Raw genomic sequence first — 25,245 nt, forward strand, 5'->3', positions numbered from 1 at the left:
TATATATATATATAAGAAATTCTTTCCCATTTTTAAAATTGTAAGCATGTACCCATATCCATATATGAATCTGATTAGATTCAAAAAAAGAATCTTTTTCAATCCTAATTAGTAACAAAAATATTTTGTTTCTAGTACCTGATTTTGAGCGACGAAATAGAATTGTCCCTAATAACCATCTTTTTATGCACAAATTTTTTTTTGTTTCTAATACCTGATTTTGAGCGACGAAATAGAATTGTCGTTAATAACCATCTTTTTGTGATGAAGAAAATTTTGTCATCAGAATATTTTATGATGAAAGTGCTTTTGTCATAGAAAAAATTACTTTCGTAGCAAAAATAAAATGCATGTGACCTTTAGAGCTGACTTTTCATGGCAAAAAAGATATTTAGGTAGTGTCATTTACTCACTTTAGTGATGACTTAGTTTGTCATGAATTATGTATGTGTTAGCGATAAAATTTCTTTCATCCCAAAATGTTGAATATTTCATGAGAGATTATAATTTTCATCGTCGATGACTTTTAGCTATGGGCATTGGCTACAAATCTGTCAATGAAATGTTTTTCATCACCAACTACTTTAGGCAACGGAATTTGTTTTTTAGCAACAAATTTTTTTATTGCTATTTATAAAATTCTAGTAGTGCTATCACCCTACTTATTTATTATCTGTGTAGATGTATTATCAAGATTATTGAAAGTGGTGGTAGAGAATAATTCATTATATGTGTATTAGCCTAGCCGAACTAGAGTATTTATTTCTCATCTTCTATTTGTGGATAATTATATATTATTTGCCATGGCCATTCTGTCTAATGTAAAAACTTTATCGGCTATTCTAAATAATTATTGTGCAATTTCTGGATAGAGAGTAAACTTTGATAAATCTATGGTGAAATTTAGCTCAAAAGTTAATATTCTTATCAGGCAGTGCAATAAAATCTTACACATTAAGAAGTCTAATGGCACATGGAAATACTTGGAAATTTCTATATCTGTTAAGAGGTTGTCCTCATCTAAATGTAGTGATATGATACAATAATTCGTGAATTGAATGGAGGGTTGGAAGTAGAGGGCTTTATCTATAATGGGCATGGTTACTATTATTAAGTCGGTCCTTTTTGCACTTTTTGTTTACTAAATTTCTCATACTATTCTTCCTAGGTAAGTACTTCTAAAGTTGGAGAGTATTATCAGAAATTTTTTTTAGGACTCAAATGATAATTATAGAAGGCGGCATCTAATTTCTTAGGATTTTGTTGCCAATCTATTTGGGATGATGGTTTAGGTATTCCCTTTTTTGTCACTAGAAGTGGAGCTCTATGACTAAACATACTGCGAGGTATCTTTTGATACAGATTGATTTTTGGAGCTCTTTTATGAGGGTGAAATATGGTTCGTAGTCATTGACATCTTAGCCGACATCTACACAAAGTGGCTTTCAGATTTGGAAAAAGATTTGTTCTTATGCTCCGGTTATTTATTCTAAATGGTGTGTAGGTGATAGTGAATCTATAAATGTGCTCTAGGATCCATGGTTGTTATCTCTTCCTGTAGTACATGGCAGACTTTGGTTGATATTTTAGCACTTAAACGCACCAAAGTTACAGATCTTATCATCTCCAATGAAGAAAATGGAATCAGCTAATCATCACTCAAGCCTTCTCATAGGAAATAGTGCATAGAGTTTTATCTATTCCTATACCCCATAGTGATATTGGAGACAAGTTGTGCTAGATTCTATCTTTTGGTCTAATTATTAAGGTACTGATCTTTATCGTGCTTTGCTATCTGAATCCCAACCAGTTTAGAATATTGCTTGGGTATGAAGGTTAGATGTCCATTTAGAGTTGCTATGTTTATGTGAAAATTAACGTGGCTTCAGCTTCCATGTGGGCCTATATCATTAGGAATGACAATAGGTAAGGTACCCACAAAATTTTCTTTACTCGTACTTGAACCCATTTAAAATTCTACTATCCAAATCCATGCCAGACTGGATTAAAATTTGCTAAAGATATCCCAAATCTGTCCCATAAAAAAAATGTAAATTTGCTGGGTACCCGAACCTACCCGATTAATCTTTATTTGGATTAGGTTATTCAGGTTAGGTCGGGTACCTGACTAGAAATTACTAAAAAATAAAAAAAGGGTAATAATGTTAACTAAAAATGATGATAAATAATTTGGCAAACAGTTTAAATACAAATGAGTTTTGTAGCTTAGTGATAACGGTAGAGTTAAATATCCTCGAGGTTGGCAAGAATTAATCGCATCTTCCAACATACGATATAGATTGCTAGATTCATTTTTCTATTTGTTATATTGCTTATAACATCGGGTTGGCAAAGAATGATTGCATCTTCCAACATATAATATAGGGTGCTAGATTAATTTTTCTAAAAACTGGCACCCAGGCTCATAAATTACTTCCTGATCTTTGGCAGCAAGGACAATCTGTATTTTCACAATTAACATATTTCTTTTAGAATCCACCATCTTCCTGTTCTCTTGAGATCAATTTTGATGAAAAAAACTACCAACACATGAATATGGTATGAATGCAATGCACAGGTTATAGCAATTGACCGGAAAATAACTCAAAGCATTGCTTATAAATACTGAGAAAATATTTTCTTGTCACCATTACCATGCTGCAGGGACTTTGAAACTGGAAGGAATTAAAATAAGAAATTGATGGATTGCCACACTATCTAGATGCCAATCTTTTGTTTTGTTTTTTTGGTACAATCATCCGTTTAGTGTTTGCGATGCTACCTTAACCAGGCAATCAGGCACTACATTGGCATGTCAATCCCAGCCGTCGGATCTTATGTGCCGCATAGAATACTCCGCATCCCCCGATCAGCGTGGCAGTAGTTGTAGGTTCGCCGATAATAAAAGAGGGGGAGGGGGCAAGCGAGGCTCCTCTCTCCCCTCTCCCGAGAGCCGTTACCCTCCGCGCCAGCGAACGGCGAGCCAAAACCGAAAGCCAGTAAGCTAGCTTTCATCTCTCTTCTCCTCTTCTCTTCTCACATGGAAGGGTTCATATATATTTTCTCTCTCCTTACCCCCCTAACAACGCTTGCCCTCGTTTTTATCTGGGAGTTGTTCTTACCCCGGCGGAGTCCTTTATGGGAGTTTAGGGTTTTAGGGTTCGCCGGGGAATAGGCCTTAATAAATTCTATCTACGCTCGTTTCTGTAATTTTGAAACTGTTCTCAGCTCTCTCACACACTATTTTGGGCTATTTTGGTGGTTTTTAGACCCTTATCTGAAAAAATATTGGATAGAATGGAGTTTTAGGGGGAGGAGAGTAGTGCAAGAAACAAGAAAGTATTTGAGGTTCTGTGACTGTGAGCTATGGCGGATCCGGAGGCGGTGATGGAGCCGGAGGAGCAGGTGGACATCGAGGGCGACAACGACATCGAGTACATGATGGACGACGATGATGCCGTGGAAGACTACGGCGACCGGAAGTTCAGGCCGGAGTCCCCGGTTGAGGGAGAGGAGCGCGAGCATCGGTCGGACAGTGAGGGGCAGGAGAAGGCTTCGCCATCCGATGGGGCTGACAGTGCTGCTTCTGAACCGATGAAACAAGGGGAGGAACAAGAGGAGAGGCCGGGAGTCGGGTCTAGAGACACGGCTGACTGCCAGAAGTGGGCTGAGCTGCTTGCACTGCCGCCTCATGGGTCGGAGGTTTTCATTGGTGGATTGCTGCGAGATGCTACGGAGGAGAACCTGAGAGATCTGTGCGAGGCCTTTGGGGAGATTCATGATGTGAGTTTGGTGCTGAAAATGCTGAAGTTTAGCTTGTTTTATGAGTTTATATATGGAGTTTGCGTAATCTTTTGTGATACGTATCAGGTGAGACTGGTGAAGGACAAGGATACGAGAGAAAGCAAGGGTTTTGCTTTCATTACATTCACAAACAAGGATGCTGCTCAGAAGGCAATTGAGGAGCTCCATGACAAGGAATTCAAAGTAATTTAGTTGCATGGTTGCTTCAGGAAGGTGCCCTTGCTTTACCTTTCATGTAAATTGTTCAAAGGTGTTTGCTTTTGTTCATACAGGGGAGAACCTTGAGATGTTCTTTGTCGCAAGCAAAGCACCGTTTGTTCATCGGGAATGTCCCAAAGAGCTTGTCAGAGGAAGAGTTGAGGAAAATCCTTGAGGAAAGTGGTCCTGGGGTTCAGAATATTGAAATGTTCAAGGTGGTCATTTGTCGATGAACTTAATTGTCTTGACCAGTCTGAACTCTCTGTTTGGCTCCTCATTTGTTTTCAATGATGACCTCAGGATCCACAGAACCCGAGCCGTAACCGTGGTTTTCTCTTTGTTGAGTACTACAACCATGCCTGTGCTGATTATGCAAGGCAGAAGATGTCGAGTCCGAACTTTAAAATGGATGGAAGCAACCCAACTGTCAGCTGGGCCGACCCGAAAAATTCGGCCGACTCTTCTGCTGCTGCTCAGGTAAAGCAACTTAAATAGAAAAAAAATGTAATTTAGTATGGATTCTGGTATGTTTTATGACCTTTATATTGTGTATGCTCTTATTTTGCTCTGCTTGGCAGCATTTGTTATTTCTCATGCACGTGAGCTTTTATATGACCAAGACGCACAGTTAGAAATGTAGCCAATGTTGCTAGAATAAAAGTATCTGGTTGATTTTTAAATTGCTTTCTTGCCAGAGAACAAGGTAAACTTCCATCATAAAGGGAGGTTATTCTGTCAAAATAACTGACAATATTCAACTCTGCTTAAAGTTTATTCTCCTTATAATACGTTGCTTGGCTTGATAGTAATGCATTCTGACAATACCATGCTGAATATGAAATATTTATACTTTGCCATCTGAACAAAATGAGATAATGAATCAGATATCATGTCTCTTGATTAAATCTCTTCAAAGGCTACGTTAATAGCGGTAGAAGGGTTAAAATTATCGAACTATTGAATGTGTTCCCTAGCTAGAATGCTTGCCCCAATGCAGAAGGTGCTTGGCAGTGGATATGGCAAATTTTTAGCGATTTGAGCACTGCATCAGTCCTACTTGATGGTGCCAGCTTAGTGAAACTGAATATATTTAATTTATTTATGGTGTTGTAGTTAAAGTTTTTTATGCAGATTACAGATTGTGTCACTGGAGCACTTATTCTGCTTCATAGAAATTTAAAAGGTTCACCAATTTTTTGAAGCTTTGGAAAATTGAAAAATCTTCTTTTACGTAAAAATAGAAGAATCATAATTTATTGAATTGGGTCTCAAAGGTGAGATTGCTAGCCTCTTTATTTACCTAAAAACTTGGCTCCAATGCTATAAAGGGTGGGCCTTGGCGCAACAGTAAGGCTGCTTTGTTGTGACTTATGTGTCACAGGTTCAAAATATGGAAACAATCTCTTTACATGTGGGGATAAAGCTGCATATGTCCGACGTCCTAAGACCGCACAGTGGTGGGAGCCTCGTACACTGGGATGTCTTTTTTTAAAATTTATTGAACTACTTTTTATTTATAAACTTGAAATTTTAAGGGATGAGTGGAAGTTAAGTATTTTCTTTATAGCAAGGGAGGCAAGTGCTGCTATTGTACATTGCATGGCATCATTATATAGCATGTGGAAGTTGCTGTCTGAAATTTGATTGAGCATGCCTTGGCTAGTATGGTGGTAAGAGAGTTGAGTCCCTGTAGGGGTTAGACTAGTATGAACTCCTGTAGGACCCAAGTACCTAGGTTACATGATGCTCTGAATTGCATGATGTGATCATATCTGACATGTTTTGGATGCCAATACTTGTTGGGTACATCCTTATTTTCAGTACATCTTTTTATTGAAAATGAGAAATGAAAAACAAAGGCTCTGGATACTTCTTGTATATGCTGGAGGTACTCCCTGGATATTGCCTTTGAGGTGGGGGAGATTTTTTTTTGGGGGGGCTCTCTTCAAATAAATGTTCCCTAGTTTGCGAATGTTTATGTTATTCTATGTAGTATGATGTATTATTGTGATATAATTATGCTTTATGGATGCTTTTTAGATATTTGTAAACTTACATATTTTATTTATTGCCATCTTTCAGCCATATTGCTTTTATTAAAAAAAAATGTATCATGAGGTATTTGTATCTTGTATTTATTTTTCATGCTTCATAGCGAAGCACCATGACATAAACAAATGTTACTTCTTTGACAAAATAGTTAAACAAGAATGAAGGGTTTTGAATTTATATTATCTTAGAGCACATAATGGTGTAAATATCTTAATACTAATTACTAGTCTGACTTACAACAATCATGGGCATGGCATGGATGCTTCATACTAGATTTGTAAATGATCATGTGCAGGGAACGAGGGATGTGAATGCATATAATCATGCAAGGACCCTCAATTTTGCTATCCTGTCATGCCTCCCTTGCAACCATGCCATGGAAAAATGTATATGCAATATCAATAACTTGACTATAGAAGTGAGTTCCACTGATAACTATGCTAATGCATCTGCATGGTTTATATCAGCTTTATTATACTTAGAAGATCTAGTATCCAAAACTCCTTAACCAAAAGTGATTTTCATTTCTCAATCGCCAGCATTAACCCAAGAAATGTTCTAGGGCTAATAAAGGAATTTAGCACCATTGTGAAATATTTTACAGCCAATTTGGCTTTACTTATGGGTGTCAAAAGATGCTTTCTTTTGTTCTAAGAGGCATCTTGTAGGAATAGAAATAAAAGAATATATTGGGAGTTTACCATATGCGAGGATTTAGGAAATCTCTCAGTTAATGTTTGCATTAAAATATGCAAAAGATGCTTGTTTTTATAAGCATATGATATTAAGCTCTACATGCATATGTGTAGTAATGCTTGAGTTTTTGATTTGATTGTGCACATGAATTTCAATTTTCTACATATTCATTATTTTTTTTAACACTTAGTGAAAACTTTGTTCTGATTTTGATTTGTGTTAGATGAGTTTAATTATACTTACCTTTGTATTTCATGCAACCAAACACTATGATCTCATAAGCACTTAAAACTTGCAAATTTGGAATATAATCTTGCAAAATGCTCTAGAAAGGTTTGGTTTATTGTACACAAGCCAAGCTCAACCTAAAACAATATCAGTAATATTAAAATAAGTTTGTTAACATTAATAAATGAATCAATGTTTAATGGCTTGTGGCTCATTTCTCCCAAAATGATTTGGTTTTGGCCAACAATTTTGATCTTGGTGATAGCAAAATCATATTTTCTAGCTTGGTTGTTTAAATTCTATCATGTATTAGTTCGTTCCCTAGGCATGTAAGCACACATAAAAATATGTAAATATCTCATTTTGTTGGTTCTATTTTTGCATGATTTCAATTGTTTAGGTGCCATTTAGCATCACTTTCATTTTTTTAGAAATAGGAAAAATTATAAGCATGTTTGGTATAGTCAGTTAGTTTTTAAAAACAAATATGGCAATGGTAGTGGATAAGGTGGTGGTTGCAACAGGGGCAATGGAGGCGGCGGTGGTGTTGGTGGTATAATGGAGGTGGCTATGATAGTGGCGGTGGTGCGGTGGAAGCAATGGTGGTGGTCATGGTGGCGGCGGCGATAGTGGTGGTGTCAAGGGCACCAACGATGTGATGAGGCGATAATGGTGGCAGTGGTGTGGTGGAGGTAGCAATGACAATGATAGTGCGACAATGATGGTGAGGAAGAAGGTGCTGGCAAGCTATCGATGGAGGCGGTGATAATGGTAGGGATGATGGCAATGATAAGGGTGGAAGCATTTGTGATGGTAGCAGTGGCGACAACATGGTGGCATAGGTGACGGTGGTGGTGGAGATAATATTGGTGGTGATAAAATATATGAGTTCCATACTTTTAAAATTATTGAAAGTAAGAATTTCTTACTTTAATTTTTCTAGAAATAATAAAAGTGACTTTTAGAAAACAGAAAATAAAAAGAATAGTACCAAACGTGTTTTTTTTGTCTTGGTTGTTTTTAAAAATAGAAAACAAGAAATAAAGGTGATGCCAAACAGACCTTTAGTTCACTAATAATGGACTTTTGGTGTATCTAATATTAGTTTATGGCCCAATTCCGGATATGACTGCATTAGTTTTGTTTAAAAGGACATGTTGCATAGCACTCATCTTAGTAGGGCGAAGTACATAAAATGAAATTTATAGGCTGCATGCTGAATTGTGATAAATAATGTCGAAATTTGTTAAATGACAACCATATGTTTAGATATTTATTGCCTACGTAACAACTGTCAATGAAATTAATTATTCTTGATATATTAATGGTTTTATTTGATTTATTGATTGAAAATGTCTGCTCTCAGTTGTTGGCAATATGTGCTTTAATGTGCGCAGCTCATGCTCAACAATGTGAATTCTCAATGCATTCTCTCTTTTTAGATGGCCATCTTTTATTCTGGAATGATGAGATTCAGGCTCTCTATTTGTACATATGCATGTGTGCGTGGTCCTCTTGTAGATTTATGCATTGGACAATCAGAGTGTGCAACTGCCCACTGAGGAAAATTGGCCGAGGCATGGACATAATCTTTAGCAAGAGAGGCCTTAATGTCAGGATATTACACCCTATGCACCCTATTCTTGAAGCCATGTCTTTGCTTCATTATTGTCAGGAACTAATTTCCAACTCATGATTGACAGTGATCATAAAGTGGATTTCCAATATAGAGTGTTGGAAAACATTCGTGTCTTTAGTTAATTGCTTCATTGGAACTCTCTTCAGTGTACCCTTTGTGACCTTAAACATGCCTTCGATCCTTAAGTGCTGCTCATATGTGGTCTATGAGAATAGTACCAGTGGTCTATTAAAATACTACTAATTGGATGACTTGAAATTTGGAAAATAGAACAAGAAAATAATGTTTAGGCTACCACAAATAACTAAATATGATGCAGTTACCATGTCTCATAAAACCATAAAGAGGAGAACTAGACAATCTTAGAATATGACTTTAACAATCCTAATGCCAAAATATCTGAAAAGTTTACATGCATCTCAGGAATTGTGATAAAACTTGGACCAAGTAAAATTTTAGGATGCTGTCCCAAGCTATTTAGAGCTCACTTATGTTGTGCAGAGATGTCCAAGACTTCATATTAGCGATCCCCGAAATCATGTCTAGAATTAACCTGGCTTCATTTGAATGGTAAACCATCTGAAAAACAACTATGCAAATTAGGCATCTCAGTTCTTAATGGCCCTCTCTTCCTAGCTAACACCCACAAACACTTGCTTACTCCTCTTTATTCGAGATACCCAAAAGGCTGTCAAAGGATCGATTTTGAAGTTACTTTCCCACCAAGTCATATACACAAAGCCAGTGACAGTTTCATTTAATGAAGCAGTAGGGATGTCTGAGAGGATATGATCAAGTCAAAAAAAGAGTCCGTAGCTTTTTTAACCACCCTACAATGATTTAAAAGGTTATCTTCCATCTGCTTATCATTTTCATGTATGGCACAGATGAAGGTTTTGGTCAGCTATAATATAGAAGTTTTAGATTCACGATATATATTATTTGGTCATTTCAAACAACAAAAATAATTCAACATCCCCAACTTATGACATGGTGAAGGGATTGATATTTTCTCCTGCTTTTGATTCTGAACCTTTCTAAATGAAACCAGAAAGAACGGCTGTCACCAATTACTTTGCAAAATACCATTGCCATGGAGTTTGACAGATTTCCATTCAAAAGTTTTAGTTAGATATTCTACAACAGTAACCTGCAAATCCGTTGGCATTTCTTCCTTTGCTGCCATAAATCCACATACCTTAAGAAAATCCTTTTTGCCATACGATCTCTGCTCCAGTAGTGGAGTTCAGTTTATATTCTCAATCCTCCGGTTCTTCAAGAAGCTCAGGAATGCCCAGCCATAATACAAAGTCTTGCTCTATAATTTCTTGATCCTGAGAAGAGAAAAAGATGAGAAGAACACTCTGGGAAGCAATATCCCAGGCATATTCACATAGACAAACATGCTTGGAGACTAACTCATGTACAAGAATTGTGTATTGGCTTATCAGATGATGATATATCAGTTTAACCTTTTTGATTAACCTTTTTCTCCTTCTTCATCTCTTCATACTCGAGATTGATGCTTATCTTAAACTTCATAACTTTATTTTCTTTGAGCATGCATTAACATGAAGCTTGTCACTGTACATTGCATATTTATGTCTGAGTAGTAAAAATTTGGTCAACTGCAGACTTTCTGAACTTGTTATGTAATGCTATCTTGACACATTTTAACATGCAGATTTTCACTGTGCTGTCTTTTTTATGTTAATATTTTCTTACGTATGAGTTTTAGAGGGATTATAACATAAGGAGCTTGCATATATGTATTCTACTTGACTATGTACCTTGCTGCCCAGCTTGAAGGGTGTCATTACCAATTGTCTATGTGCCGATTACTTCTAATGAAACAATGTCTTCATTGTACTCTTTTGCTTTCTCCTTAAGTTTGTGGTGCCTTACCAACTTTGGAGATTTGCCATGGAATAGTCAGTCATCTATTGCCAGTCTTCATTATTGGCTTTAGTTGCCATCCCCTGTTTGCATTGTTACATTTGCTGGAATTTGCCACTGTCCAACTGTAGTTACCATGGCACTTTCGAGAGTCTGTTTGTATTAGACTAGCCCTTAAGAGTTTACTTTATAGAGGAGTCTTGATCTTGTTCCTGGATGTCAGGCCAACAGATTTTGATAATGTGAGCCCTACTTTTAGATTGATGAGTGATGATTGGGAAAGTAATTATCGTTTTGTCTCCTAGCTTTCATTTAATTTTCATGGCCTTTGACCGTGTGAGAACCATCATTTGAAATAGCAAATTTCCTATTTAATTTAAGTCAGTTCAAATTTGTATTATCTAGTCCACCCTAACTGTTTGGGGGACCAGTTTCTTTTGTCTTCTTCATGTTCTGTGTCTATCTCAGAATTTTTTTTTTGATTTTTACTGTGTTTGGTTCCTCCATCTGCTGCTTTGATATTTTTGACCGAATGGCCTTGATCATAACTCAAGTATTTTATTTGATCTTCTACTGCTCCTAATGCACCAAACCCCAAACAAACCATTTTGTGGCCTTCTCATGCTACTTTTGATCAACTTCTTATTGCACCATAAATGTTTGTCACCTTGGTTGCCAGATTCGGGAGTGAGTGTGGGTGTGGGGAAGCGGATATTTTAGAAAGGGAGAGAGCATTTAGGAAGCAGGTTGGGTTCGAGATTCCGGGAAGAGTCTGAAATGGGTGTGTTACCCTAGGTAGAAGATATCGGCTACTAAGATTGCCACTCTACCTCATCGGGGCTTTTAGTATTCTACTTGTGTTTCGGAATTGCTTTGGAAGCACACCTATTCAATTTTTACGATTTACTTTGGGACCTTTTAGTTTGTGGTGCAACTGTTTGGTTCATCTTGTACTCTACAAGTTAGATTTACTTTATTTACTGTTGGCCTTGATGTTTCATGCAATTCAGATTTTCATTGATCCCACCACATTCACAATTCCAAGATTCACCAGTCTTTGGTTTCTGCCTTCCTTCTTGAATTTGCTATGTACTTGTACTTCTTCAAGTTGATATATTGGTATATGTCACCATCCTTATTGTTTCACATTTCAATCATGTTGAGGACATGTATTTACCACTTTCAAGCTTCTTTGTACTTTTGATTTGTAGTACTGTCAGCCTGTCTTGTCATCTGAATTCAGCTTTGGCTTATGTCATTCTGACCATGATGAAATGCTTTTATTGGTTGATATTATTTTCCATTTTGCGCCATTTTAAATCAATTCAATTTCATGATTGGTCAATTACCTTCATGTTCTTGGACTTTCTATGTGTTGTAATTCGTATGTGCTTGAGGATAAATGCAGGGTTGTTTCTCCCTGCCTTTCACTAGTGCTTAATGGATAGTATTATGACCGATCTCACCTCGCTTAATTTCGGATTTCTTTCATCTGCTTATCATACTTCTTGTTTCTACACCTTGAGGACGTAGATCCATGCATGTCTAAGATTGTCTACTTTGTCATGTGTATTTATATTGTATAGTATGTCTCCTTTCTTGTCGCTTCATTTGAGGATCCTTGCCATGAGATGAAAATGGTCATCCCCATTAACTATCCTGTTGGTAGCTTGTTTGTCATATGATTCTACATTACCACCATCGTTGTTATTGCTTAAATCTGCAGCTTTCTGGCATCATCTAATTAATTATTTCTTATGGAATTGGCTAAACAACTTTGCTACATGTGTAATTCGCCATGTAGTTCACAAAATACCTAGTCAGGCCTACCAACCTGTGGTCTTAATTGCCAGCATTTTAGGTCTAGATGTTCATGCAATTATCAAATTGCTTTTTGAGGCTTTAGTGGTGGATGAATCATAGTTCCTATAACTATGACGTGATTCAACTTCTTGGCATGTACAAATTCTCTGGTTGCTACTAAACCTGTTCGTAGGTTGGGTTTTCCTCAAAGGTCAACATCAATTACTTAGGCCTGAGCCTGGCCTTGGCCTTGGCCTTTGGGCCTACCTTCCAGGCCCAAGCCCAACCCTTACTCGGGCTTCAAGCTTCATGCCAGCCTAAAGCTTCATGACCGTTTTTTACTTTAAAAAATAAAATGCTTAGAAATACTTTAAAAATGCTAAATATGAATAGTTAAATATTACCAACAATTTACAACATGTTTATTATCCTATCTAGTCCACATATCAACACAATTGTCAATTAAGTTTACAAATGCATCAAACATAAACAAATAATACCAGAAAAATAAAAAAAATTCATGCCGGGCTTTAATTCCCAAGCCTGGCCTGTTTATTAAATAGGCCTATTTTCTAGTCCTAGCCTGGCCTGCCAAGCCTGAGAGTGAGACTGTCTAAAAGGCTTCGGGCTCAAGCATACTGGGCTGGCAGCCCGGCCTATGAACAGGTCTAGTTGTTACCTGGGTCGCTCAGAAGTTTATCAACAGTGATGCACCTTCTTGGCCTACTTCCTCAATATTCTGTTTACAATGCTTATGATCTCATATTAGTACTCATGCTTTTAATATAATCTCTTCTCGGCTCACAATCCATAGTCATCACCAGTCTACAATACTACCATGATGCATCAATGCTTGTGACCTCTCACAGGTGCCTGAGTATAATCTTGAACAATTCATAGTCGTCACCAATCTTGTATAACTATTGGACGATTTCTCTTGACCGACTTTGGTGGTGGCAGCTTTACTGTTTATGCATTCTTTGTTCCGTTCAGTAGCCTATATCAATATGTTCACTCTGTTGGTACTTCCTATTTGTTGTTTTACAGCCTGTACTGTATTTTATGCATATGCTTCTATTTATGTGGCTTCTATGATGTATATGATTGTAGGATTTTATATAATCAAAAAAACAGTTTCCCTAGATACCCCGGAGAGCTGTGGATTGAGGGCGAAGACTACAAGATCAGGGACCTTCTTTGACAGCTAGATCAGGACTGTAGCAATATCACTCATGGTACTTATTGTGCTGAAGTACCATGAAAAGTACCTTTCTCTCATAGGGCACAGCTTGAGGATTTTAGGATTAAGTTAGGGTTTCTACTCTTATAAAGCCATCAACCACTCATCATAATTTAGTTTCAGATGAATGGAATAGAGTGAAGGCTTCTTTCTTTTCAATAGATAGCAAGGGGCTCTTTTTGTCTCCCTCTCCATTCTCTTTATTTCTTCTCATTTCCTCTCTCTCTTCCTCCCTCTTACTGCTTGATTCCTTTTCTTGTATCATTTTTCTTATCAATTCTTTATTTGGCTGGAAATTTCTCATATTCTGCTGTTCGACTATTTTTTTCTCTCACTTGAAACTAACAAAAGTTAGTTTACCTTTGCATATCTTTTATCCTGTTCGTAGGTACATCACAATTGTGGGTTAATTTCATATTTTTTGCAAGATAACTCTCTTTGGATGTTTTCTGGAATTTTCAGTCTGTCAAAAATCTCTCTTTGTTACTGCTGTGCTATAGAACTGCTAGAGATCTTAATGTAGTGGTTTGTTTTAGCACTTGCTTTTTATGGTTTAAGCCAGCAAATAATTTAGGACAGCGCTTGCAGTTTCTCTTCAAATACTCAAATACCTTGTGGAAGGGCCTATGAACCCTCTTATGTACGGACCTAACCCTAGAGTTGCATCACCTACTATCTATTATCTCAATGGGATACTGCTTTCTCTACATTTATTCTAGCCCATACTCCTTATTTTTTAGTATTGCATGCCCATTAATTTCTTTTTGTACAACTGTTTGGAAATAAATATCATCACGCTGCCGGAAGTATGATATGATTATGAGGTATTAAAAATATTTAAATAGTAATCCACAAAATCAGAAGTTTATGAGGTTTCGTAGTGTCATGTCATAGAATTGCTTGCAAATTCAGTTATGTACTTTCCTGTCCTTTGGCTTCCTTTTCCCTGAGATCTTTAAGTCTTGCATGTTAAGTCTTACAGATCAGTGTTTCCATGTTTCAGTTATTGGATTGGATATGTACATTCTAAGTACCTTTTGAGGCTTCTGCTGCATATGATGGCGTTTTGAATTTCTTGCAGGTGAAGGCTTTATATGTGAAGAATTTACCGGAGGATGTTACGCCAGAAAAGTTAAGGGAACTTTTTGAACGCCATGGAGAGGTCACAAAAGTTGTTCTGCCTCCTGCTAAAGCTGGGCAGAAGCGAGATTTTGGATTCATCCATTTTGCTGAGAGATCTAGTGCGTTGAAGGCAGTTAAAGGAACAGAAAAATATGAAATCGATGGTAACTTTCTTGGATATTGTCTTAAGCATTAAACAATTGGAAAGAAGTAGCACCAGTGCAATTCCTGACATACCTCAAGATACATCTTTGTTACCAACCAACATATCTTAAATTTGAGTTATTTGTTAATTGATATAAATGGGGGCGATGAACATAGGTCATTTCTTGCTGGGTCTGGTCTGTTTGAAGGCATCTAAACTCCATTTAACATCTATAACCTTAATTATATTGTTCTAGTAATGCTGCAATAAAAATTTTAATGAACTTAGTCCGAGTGAGAATAGCCATTTAAATGATATCGACATGCTTTATCTGCTAAATTTTTTTGTATGATTGTAGTTTTTCAGATAATATTCATGACTAACAGAGAAAGTGAATCACAGGGCATGTTGTGGATGTCGCCCTTGCGAAACCTCAGGTTGACAAGAAGTCTGATTATGCTTCAAATTCAAATTCACTCAAACCAGGGCTTCTTCCAAGTTTCCCTCCATATCCAGCTTATGGTTACACTGGGGACCCATATGGGGCCTACGGGGGTGGGTATGGTGCAGCAGGATTCGGCCAGGTTGGATTCCCCTTGCCACTACATTTGGGATTGTTCATGCACTGTAATTCTGCCATCTTTTTTCCCCACTGCTAACTCCTGCTTTTGAAAATAATGAGATTCTGGCACATTCCTAGTTGAAATTTTTGTTGGATGTTGGTCACTGTGTGCAGCCAGTGATATATGGTAGAGGACCCATGCCAGCTGGGATGAGAATGGTGCCGATGGTACTTCCTGATGGTCGACTTGGTTATGTTCTGTGAGTGCTAGTAATTAGTCATATATATGCAACACTTCTACCTTGTCCCAGCACCCGATATCGATTCAGTTATCCATTACTTGTTTTGCATGGTAAATTTTTTAGACAGCAGCCTGGTCCACAAGCTGCACCGCCACCTTCTCGGAGGAGTGATCGCAGTGGTGGCTCAGTTGAGGGCGGAGGAAGGGGCAGTGATGGGAACCGTGGCCGCCGATATCGCCCTTACTAATCCGGTGTTAAGCTTGCAACATCCATTGAAGATGTCTTCACCAGCCATCCATCCTTTTTGGCCATTTATGCAAACAGACCAAAGTTTTACAGGTGTAGACATGGATCATCATCAGGCTTCCATACCAAACTTCTGATCAATACAAGCACAAGATTGTTGTACCTGTTCCTTCTTCTGAGATTAGCTTGTTTGCGTTTGCATAAACTAAGGGATGACATGTCCTTTGAACGGCAGAGCAACAAACTGCGGATCCATTTATTTAATTTGCTTAATCTTACTATGGGTGAGCCTTGCTACTCATGTAATGATCTTTGGATCTGTTTCTTTAATTTCCTTAACCTTAATTTAGATGATCCTTGCTAGTTAATTCTCTTAATATGGATGATCCGTGCATCTATGTATTTTTTAAGAAAAAGAGAGAAGATGAAAAGATACATAATAAGCTTTTTGTTTGTAAATAATAAATAATAAATGTGAGGAAGGTTCAGACCCTTCGATATCTTTTGTTAATAACTATATGTTTTAATCAATTGTCTAATATATGGTTGGACGATGTGGGATAGGGTATTTTGATAATTGAAAATTAGAGAGTGGAGCCTCATGAATGGAAGCACCTGTGAGTTTCAATTTCATAGCAATAGTTTGGTATGGAGGTTATTGTTCTCCATTTTCCACCATGATCACATTGATTCATCCTTTCCTTTCTATTTTCTTCATTCCTCTCCTTGCCTATATTTTAGCAACATGTATTTCCCCTCCGTCAACTAGAATAAGGTACATAATTACAACTTGACAAGTAATAAGCCATCCTCATGACCTAAGATCGAAACACAAACTGAAAAATTATGAAAAATGTGTAGCTTTATGACTTGAAGCCTGTACTGAAACATTGGAATGTATCAGACCACGTACAAACTTGAAACCTTGAATAAATCAAATAGAATGTAGGCATGAGGACCGGTCCGGCGGACCGGGGGAGCAGTTTAGGTTTGATGCTCGTCGGACCAACAGGTTGTCTGATGCAGCACCAGACTGTTGGATCACCATTGTGATCAGTGATTGATATCTGGGAGCACTCCAACACTGTAACAAAGCCTGTATTAGCACAGATCACGAGTCACACCTAGGTTTCATTTTCCTCATTTAGTAATCAACTATTCATAGTTCTTCCCCCTTGGCTCTTTGGTACATGTCCCATTATAGCTCATTGAGGACAGAACAAACAAAAGCCCTTCGGTTTTGCTTTTGATCATTTCTATGTTACTCAAGTTTTGTATGAATAATAGCAGCTAAATTTAAATCATAAACCAATGTCTTTTGTCCTTAAGACTGGATCTACTGATGGTAAAGTCATGCATTTACATTCCCAGTCAAAGGAAATACACTGTAAAAATACTTATTAACAGGCCATCTCCACAAAATTCTTTTTGTGACCACCTCTGAGGTGAAGAATTAACTTATTTGCAGACCTGACATTAGTATCATCAATATGTGAAATGAAATGTACTGCGTTCCTTTGATATTATTCATCTCACGAAATCCAGTACTCACTTCGCATCATAATTAGAAGCATCAATGCAGTAATTAGTAAAGATAAAATTTTGACTAAAGTAGACTGTGAACATATACACTTTGTGTTGCAATACAAACAGGAGTTAAACAATTCCTACCAGATGGGAGCTTTTCCAAGCAACTGCATGATGCAGGACTTTTTACCAGCTATGACAAAACAAAAGCCATTGTCAATAACCCTGAAGAAGTAATGATACAATGCTCTTGGTTGTCTCAGAAGTTTGAGTTAGGTTCCTGATCTTTTTCAAGTTTAGGGCAAACAGTGGAGCTGGGATTGGCCATAGAAGCTGTGGAACTCATGGTTAGGAAGTACAGGAGGATCATATTACTGTTTAATTTATCATAAATATTTAACATACACACGTCAACATAGCAAGGCTACTTTGAAAGATGATCCTCTTCAAAAGGAAGAGGTACTTCACCATACACCATGTCACAACTCATGTCCTCAAAATCTGGATAAAAATCAAAAGATCACAAGGGTGAGGGGCGCAGAATTTTTGAATTTACCGCATATGACTGCATAAGATTTCACAATCATGAATCATTATAGAAATAAAGGAGAAGAATAAAGATTAATATGAGATGATAAAGCCCCACAAACACATGATTGGATTTGAGATCTAAATAGTAGTGAAATATTGTTAACTACAGATTTTCTTTTCAAGATTTTACATTATTAATGATGTGAGGTCTCGCAAGCAATTCAAGGACCAAAATGATATTAAGATGTTCCCAAAATATAGAATTTTTATAGGAGCAGTTTAAGATGCGTATTTTAGATCAAGGTTCACCGAATTAGACAATATTCAGCCTTATGTTTCAGTGACTGTTAAATTGAGACTAGGAGAGATACAAGTTTGCTGGAAAGGTGAACTTTAGGACAAGTATATGCCACTGACTAAACATCATCTCCAGCCATGTTGTACTTGATTTCAGGCGCTTGACCTTCACTTGTGGATCAGCCATACTGTCAAATAACCAGTTCATCACATACAAATATTCTTTTATAGAGCTGATGATATCTAGGCAATCAGGTGGTTAGAATAAAGTTATGGAATCACCAATTTCTTTTTCAAACTTTCCACTTGGATCTGCCATCAAAATTTTGGATAGTCTTCTTTCAGCCACGACAACTTTGCTTCTCTCCCTATCCATCTCCCTGTCTGTGTATCTGTCTGTTTGTTAAGTTAATTGAACAGCTGATATTGTTGCAGGGAAACCTCGATTATAGGATAATAAGGAGGCCAACCTTATTCATAAACTTTGATGGCTTCCTAGAGGAGAAAATTCATTTGAAACAATAGTAAAAGATGAAAATTGTTCCATTCAACAATATAGTTGAGAGAGAAAAGAATATGACCATACAAATTAAGAAACCAGATACAAATTCTTGCTAAAAACATATATATTTGCAGAAGAAAAGTTGTGTTTGTCTACATACAAAGTGTCATGGAGCAGGCTCACATACTTGGGGTTCATGGTTAAGGGAAGTCCAAATTCATTGGTAAAGAAATCTTGGTTTGCATTCTTGCAAATAGTCACAGCCATTCCAACACATCCACTGGGTCTCCAAGTACCTATACATATGAATAAATGGAAAATCAGAACATCGGCTTGATTTTCTTAAATGTAATCAGATAACAAAATTTGAATATCAGATATTTATTCTATTGATGAGGTATGACTCAAGATAAAGAACAATTCTACATGTAGGCTAATTCTCCATGAATAATCTTCAAAATGAAAGAGACAGTGACACAGCTGCACTTCTTTATATGCACACCACTTAATCTGTTTCACCCGTTAACTTCCACTTCTTTAACCTAATGGATGCTCAGCCCTCAGTAAAACATATCAAACATGTTTATATCAGTGGAACAACAAGTTTTCTTGTTCATCCACACGAGCGATACTTAAATATCTTTAGCATCATCATAAAAACAGATGATAATAAAACAGATAAATGTCATGTGCATCCTAAATGTTTATTAAGCATCTGAATAAAAATTAGATGGCATCGAGACCAAGATATGACATATACACATCTTAGTCACAGGGTGCAGGGCACTAACAGCAGCATACAAATTGCACAATGCACTTAATTAGTAGAACGGGTGATAACAATATTCATAAATGCAATCTATGGAATCATAATCAATGAATGTACTAGGGTATTTTGTTGTACTTCCTTTTCTCAGTGATACCATTTTTCTTTAGAAAAACTAGATACTTTATATGCAAATTAACAAGCATGAGTAAATAATGATAAAGAGGAATCAGATGCAAAGAAATAATATATAGTAATTTATATATTAACATAAATTGACTGAAGGGAAAAAAACTATAGTCAGGTTTCAGACATTAATTTCTTTTAAAAATTTATTAAGGATCAGAACACCACCATGCTTGTAATTAATGGTTGTTTTCTAAGATGAATTTTGTCAAAAAGAAAATGGAAAGTATAATATGACAATATAATTCTTTTCAAATTTTCCCAAATCATAAGCATAAGAGAAAATTTCTCAAGGAATCTGAAGCAGCCAAAGCACCTAAGATTAGAACGTAAGTTCCTGATATCAGTACCATCCTCAAAGAGTAAAGCAAAAAATTCCTAATATCAGCATTCACTAGATAGGCAGGGAATACTAATATTTGTTATAATTTATAAAGCTTCAAGTACGGGCTAACATATAAAGACAAAGTATACTTTGGAAAATAATATTTTCAGTTTATAGATGGTTTAATTCTGAAACAAGAATTAATTGCAAGCTTATTTCATATGAAGGTGCCACAACTTCTAATTCATAACTAAGTTTTTAAAAATCTTAATAAACCAGTGAATACCTCAGATGAACAAACTAATAGGTGGAAGAAAGGCACTGTCAACGCAGCATTAAACTCAGCTGCCCATTTGTTTTTTGAGGGTTAATGGAGGAAGTGAGACACTGCCCCAGCTCTATTAGTAAGAAGAGATGAATTAATACGAAATATCGTGATAGTTACCATGGAAGGGGAAAGATGAAGAGGAAGATCTAAGGGCCCATTTGGTTGGGGGTAAATCTGGCATGAAAAAATAAATCCCATGTCAGATTACCATATTTGGTACGAAAAGTGGATGACAAATATGGTAAAATAAATGGTTGGTTCCATGCTTATTTTTCTAAGAGAGAAGGTTAAACAAATACCACCAGGAGGGTGGTATTTGTTTTTCTACATTGGATTACCCAGTAGAGATAATCTGAAAATATCATTTCTTGATGAAAATACTCTAACTTATATTATATTAATATTGTATTAATAATATTAATATATTTTTAAAGTGGGTTAAATTTGATCCGATTATATCTGCCTTAAAGTCAAACTTTTATCGGATTGATAATAATATATTTATTAATAATTATTAATAATTAATAAATATTTATTAACTATTAATAAATCTAAAAGAATTTATTAATAATTAATATATTTATTTTTATACCAAAACATACTAAACTTTGTTTATATTAAAAAATATTTTTAATATATATAATTAATTTAAATATATTTATTAACTTATGTAAATATATTTTAATATTCGAAATAGCCAATACGGACAATGTTTGTGTAAGTGGGCCATAAATAGCCAACAAATGGACTGAGAAAGAAATGTTACTATCTAAATTATTTATTCAAAGACATTGTTGGAAATTTAGCAATATTTTTATATAAAATTATCTCCAACCAACCATAGTAATCTTTTTCTGATGTCATTTTCTAGAGTAATTTTTCCACCAACAAAAATGGTAAAATTTATTTTCTCCTGCAATCATTTCTCTAAATAAATGATTCCCAAAAATCTTCAGATTACCCCGTAATTTGACATGCTCCAATCAAACAAACCCTAAAGAGAGTTACAAAAGAGTTATTGAGGAGCGATCTGCATTAAGGGAGACAAGGAACTCGAGAGGAATCTATGGCTGTCCCCCTTAACTTGTCCAAGCATAAGTTTCTCCACAACTAGAAGGTTTTAAAAGTTTATTCAGATCCATGGTTCTTGAATATTTTCTACCGAGGAAAATTCGTGAGTTCCATTCATGTCAAACTTGTCGATGCAGTGCCATAAGAAGTTGATCACAAGCCCTCCTCAGCAACAATTTGATTTTCTTTCATCTCCAGGTTGTCCAAAGGGCATGAAGATCAGGAGGCCAATAATTCAATTTCGAACATGAGTTCAATGAGGACCAAATGCTTCTAGTAAACGGGCAGTTAAGAAATTTTACGATACAATGGGCAACTTGAGCTGACCATCCAACCTTTTTCACAAAAGCATCTCCAGTATGCAATATATTCTCCAAGGCAAGCCACAGGAACATTTTAACTTTCTCTTCCAGATTGTTTTGTAGTAAGGGTAAAGAATACCATGTTATTGATGAACTTGTAGTAGAAGTCAGTAGTAAAACTACCACTCTTTGTAAGGCTCCGCACCGATAAGTCTGCTATTCTAGATGGTTTAATGGGAATAGGAGATCCTCCATAATTTATAGCTATCTTGGTTCATGAAGGAAAAGCAGACCTTGCAATCTTATGTTCCATGTCAAGGATCTCTAGTTCCATTAGTGCAACGGGTATTAGCCTTTACAACTCTGCAACAAAGATCTTCAAAGAGAGCAGACAACAGCATAGATCCAACCCAAGAGTTTTACCAAAAATGGATGTTAACTCTGCTAAAAGGAGTACAATTCCAAAAGGCTTCAACTTCTTTCCTATTGTCCTTCCAAATAGGTGAAAAATTGACCAAGGATCTTCTAACATGCACACTAAGCTTCCTTCTAGCATAATAAGAACTTGATTTGATTTCTTCTAGGTGCATCCAACCCTTTAATTAGCTTCCAAGCCTATTTTGCTAACAAAGCGAGATTAATGTTTCTAATATTCTTTGGACCCAGACTCCCTTTTCATACTTCTTCCTTTGCACGGAATTCACTGATACTTTCCTTCCCTTTTCATAGAAAAGCATGTCTCATTTGATCAATCCTGTTAGCAACCCATCTTGGTAACTCAAGTATAGACCCTAAGTAAGAAGACTTGGCTGTTAATACAGAATTAATGAGCATAATTCTTCCTCATAAGGACAAAGGTTTCCCTTTCCATGACAAACTTTAGAGGTATTTTTCTTCTTAAGATGCATCCAATACTACTTAGGTATCTTCTTATCACTTAAAGGCATCCAAGCTCTATAACTTAGCTGCCCAATTGTTTGGTGGAAACAATTTCTGAAACTGCATCCACACAAATAAAAGAATAAATAACAATGGCAAGTCTCATTGGAACATCTATTTGGTATTAGACTGATTCCAGGTGATGTGGTCTCTATTCTATTTTATCAATTATCTAGGCACCAAGAAATAATTTCAACTAAGTTTAGTCACTCCAAGAATTTCACAGTCTTCTGCTTTCTCTTATTACTGAAGTTGGTGAGTTGTAGCAATCCAATATATGTGAATTCAATGCAGATCTGAGATGGAGCACCAGGGTGCTGCATGGAAAAGAGCACCTCCCAAACCACCTTCTGCTGCTGCTTCCTGACCTCCCCATCATCGCCCTCTTCGAAACATCCACAAAGCTCTCATAGTCCCACTCCCACATGCTCCTCTTGCTCTTCCCCTCACCGCCACCAGCTGTAAACTTCTCCATCTTACGAGCCAACCGCGACTTGAAGACCTTCTCAGACACTCCATCCCCAAATTCTGTGCTTTGTGCCAATTGGTGCTGGAACTCCAGATGGCTGTACTATCCCTGCACAAATAATTCAAACAAGTATGACCAAAATGCCACCTCCCTATGGGCAACCAAGCAGAGGGTATGGATAAGAGCTCCATAATTCTTCTCTTTCTAAAACTCTCTTTATGAATGCCCAAATGGAGGGCTGCAAGTTATGTAGACTGCATGCAGAGATGGAACAGTAAGTGTGAGGGGTCTAGCTGACATGTTTCAGAGACTGTGGAGATGTTTGTCTAGATTTCTCAGTAAAACATGAGTTGATGTTTTCAGAAGGAATTCTAGCCATGCAAAAGAAGATAATAGTGGCCAGGGACACTGATCAAATAGCAGTAACCTGAGACCTGCAGCTGAGATGGGGAATGGCCCTGCCAATCATGTAATGTGAGGCCTAGAAGGGGACACAGAAGCAAGGCTCTCTCCAGTCCTTTGTCTGGAAATGTGGCTGGAGTGTGGACTGGGGAGAGAGATTGCTGCCACCAATTGGAGGATGGGATAAAATTCATCTGTAGCCTCAATTAGTCTGCATTTGTAATCACAGTATTGGGATGTGTTTGAGCCCTGTGATGCTAAACTCAGTGGTTCTTAATCTGGCTACTGACTTTTTGCCAGTAAGCCAGTGTAATCAGAATAAATGAAGTAGCAGTTCTTGATTTATTGGCAGAGAAAAATTTGACAATCCAGTAAACTTGTCTCCTAAAAAAATTACAATTGATTGAATTATTCATGTTTGAAATGAAAGCCACCAAGAGGTTAAGGAGCATATAGTAAGAGCACTCCTATGCTAAAACATCAAGCATTTTTGTTGCAAAACACCAATTCGAAAATCTCCTCATCTCTTGTGAAAGTTCTGCCAACAAGGGACTGAGGGCGGCTGCTGCTAGGCCATGCAGTATTACAGCCTTGCTGCATAGTACTGTTCTAATGTCGTTTCATTATCTACACTCATCAAACTGTTTTTGGGTATACAATTTATTCATAGTAAACATTAAGTGACATTTCTTTAGGGTTAGAAGGTAATAGAATAACAAGGTAAAGTTAATGTAAATATAAAGATCGATGTTTCCTTCACTGACATTAAGAAAAATCAAGCAGATTAAGGCCTTTTTATCTCTAATACTTCTCCTTTCATTTCTGAATTTCCTTTCATTATCATAAGAATTTATTGCGGAATTCTCCCTCCTTTCTCTTTCCAAAATAAAGCAAAAAAAATAATAAACAAAACTTGAAGTATTCAGGGCAAGATAATATAAGCAAGACATGAAAGAGAGACATGATAAACATCTTTTGTGACAAGTGCAACCTCTTTTTTGTGTGTAAGATTTGTTTGATGAACTAGAAAAAATAATTCGAAGAACTTAATGAACTAAAATTACATTCTGTCCACTGTATGAGAGCCCTTGGAAAATTCTCAATCCACCTCTTCATCCATTGAGAATTCTGTCCTAAGCCATCTATTCTTTTCACTGAACAAAGAAATTATGACCGCAATTGAAGGGAGCAGGCAGATGCAATGATCCCTTTTTGAGATATCTGCATGTAGGAAACCAAAAATAATCATTGAACAGCCCCAAATGGACAGTTATCCCCCATCAATTTTCTCCAAAGATTATCAAAAAGAAATGCAAAAGTATTCCCAGTCATATAACTTTCCTAGCCTCAAGTAACTTCTTAAGTCCAATTCTTGCTTTCCATATGTGTAATTGTTAGAGAAATCAAGACACTTCTAGTAGCCAATAGCAGAACGAAATCAAAATATGAAGCTAATAGTAGGGGTGGTGTGCTTGTAGTTCTTGGATTCGCCTTTCCAACTCCTCAATCCGTGGGCTCCAATCGGCCCGAACCTCTATCGGCCGGGCTTCGCCATAGTCGTAGTCTCCTCCTCCCCCTCCTCCTCCTCCTCCTCCTCCTCCGCCGCCTCCTTCGCTCATCCTCGTCGGCCACTTCTTCCTCCCCTTCCGCGCCTCTTTCGCGGCGACGGCTCTCTGGAGAGCTTGCAGGACGTCCGACCCCCTCAGCGCCGACGCCCTTTTAGAACA

At 36.9% G+C, this 25,245-nt stretch overlaps 1 protein-coding gene and 1 long non-coding RNA gene across 7 annotated transcripts; one reads left to right on the plus strand and one right to left on the minus strand.

The window, feature by feature from the left end:
• Nucleotides 1-2,846: 2,846 nt before the first annotated feature.
• On the plus strand, nucleotides 2,847-16,241 carry LOC120108231 (heterogeneous nuclear ribonucleoprotein Q-like). 3 transcript variants are annotated; one of them, XM_039121805.3, is made up of 10 exons: nucleotides 2,847-2,999; nucleotides 3,270-3,783; nucleotides 3,871-3,987; nucleotides 4,077-4,217; nucleotides 4,303-4,479; nucleotides 6,350-6,472; nucleotides 14,638-14,842; nucleotides 15,226-15,407; nucleotides 15,560-15,645; nucleotides 15,751-16,241. In XM_039121805.3, the coding sequence occupies exons 2-10, from the start codon at nucleotides 3,367-3,369 to the stop codon at nucleotides 15,872-15,874; spliced, it is 1,572 nt and encodes a 523-aa protein (XP_038977733.3). In that variant the 5' UTR covers nucleotides 2,847-2,999; nucleotides 3,270-3,366; the 3' UTR covers nucleotides 15,875-16,241. The 3 variants fall into 3 exon arrangements, with proteins under 3 accessions (XP_038977733.3, XP_038977734.3, XP_089781940.1); XM_039121806.3 differs by lacking the exon at nucleotides 6,350-6,472; XM_089925814.1 differs by lacking the exon at nucleotides 2,847-2,999 and having other exon boundaries at nucleotides 3,030-3,783.
• Nucleotides 16,242-16,701: 460 nt separating this feature from the next.
• On the minus strand, nucleotides 16,702-24,969 carry LOC103697464 (uncharacterized). 4 transcript variants are annotated; one of them, XR_015969315.2, is made up of 3 exons: nucleotides 18,918-24,969; nucleotides 18,511-18,723; nucleotides 18,166-18,416 (listed from the first exon to the last, which is right to left on the minus strand). It is a non-coding gene; the product is annotated as an uncharacterized LOC103697464 (long non-coding RNA). The 4 variants fall into 4 exon arrangements; XR_015969316.2 differs by lacking the exons at nucleotides 18,166-18,416; nucleotides 18,511-18,723 and adding an exon at nucleotides 16,702-16,957; XR_015969313.2 differs by lacking the exons at nucleotides 18,166-18,416; nucleotides 18,511-18,723 and adding an exon at nucleotides 17,474-17,901.
• Nucleotides 24,970-25,245: the final 276 nt, after the last annotated feature.

Source organism: Phoenix dactylifera, chromosome 10 (assembly GCF_051530095.1).
Source record: "Phoenix dactylifera cultivar Ajwa chromosome 10, Ajwa_hap1_PhDact_Kaust_v1.1, whole genome shotgun sequence".
NCBI classification, from domain to species: Eukaryota; Viridiplantae; Streptophyta; class Magnoliopsida; order Arecales; family Arecaceae; genus Phoenix; species Phoenix dactylifera.

Coding starts and splice junctions, on each gene's coding strand:
- LOC120108231 (XM_039121805.3), top strand. CDS start 3,367: ATGGCGGATCCGGAGGCGGTGATGGAGCCGGAGGAGCAGGTGGACATC. Junction 4,480..6,349: donor ACTCTTCTGCTGCTGCTCAG/GTAAAGCAACTT, acceptor GATCATGTGCAG/GGAACGAGGGATGTGAATGC. Junction 6,473..14,637: donor TCAATAACTTGACTATAGAA/GTGAGTTCCACT, acceptor AATTTCTTGCAG/GTGAAGGCTTTATATGTGAA.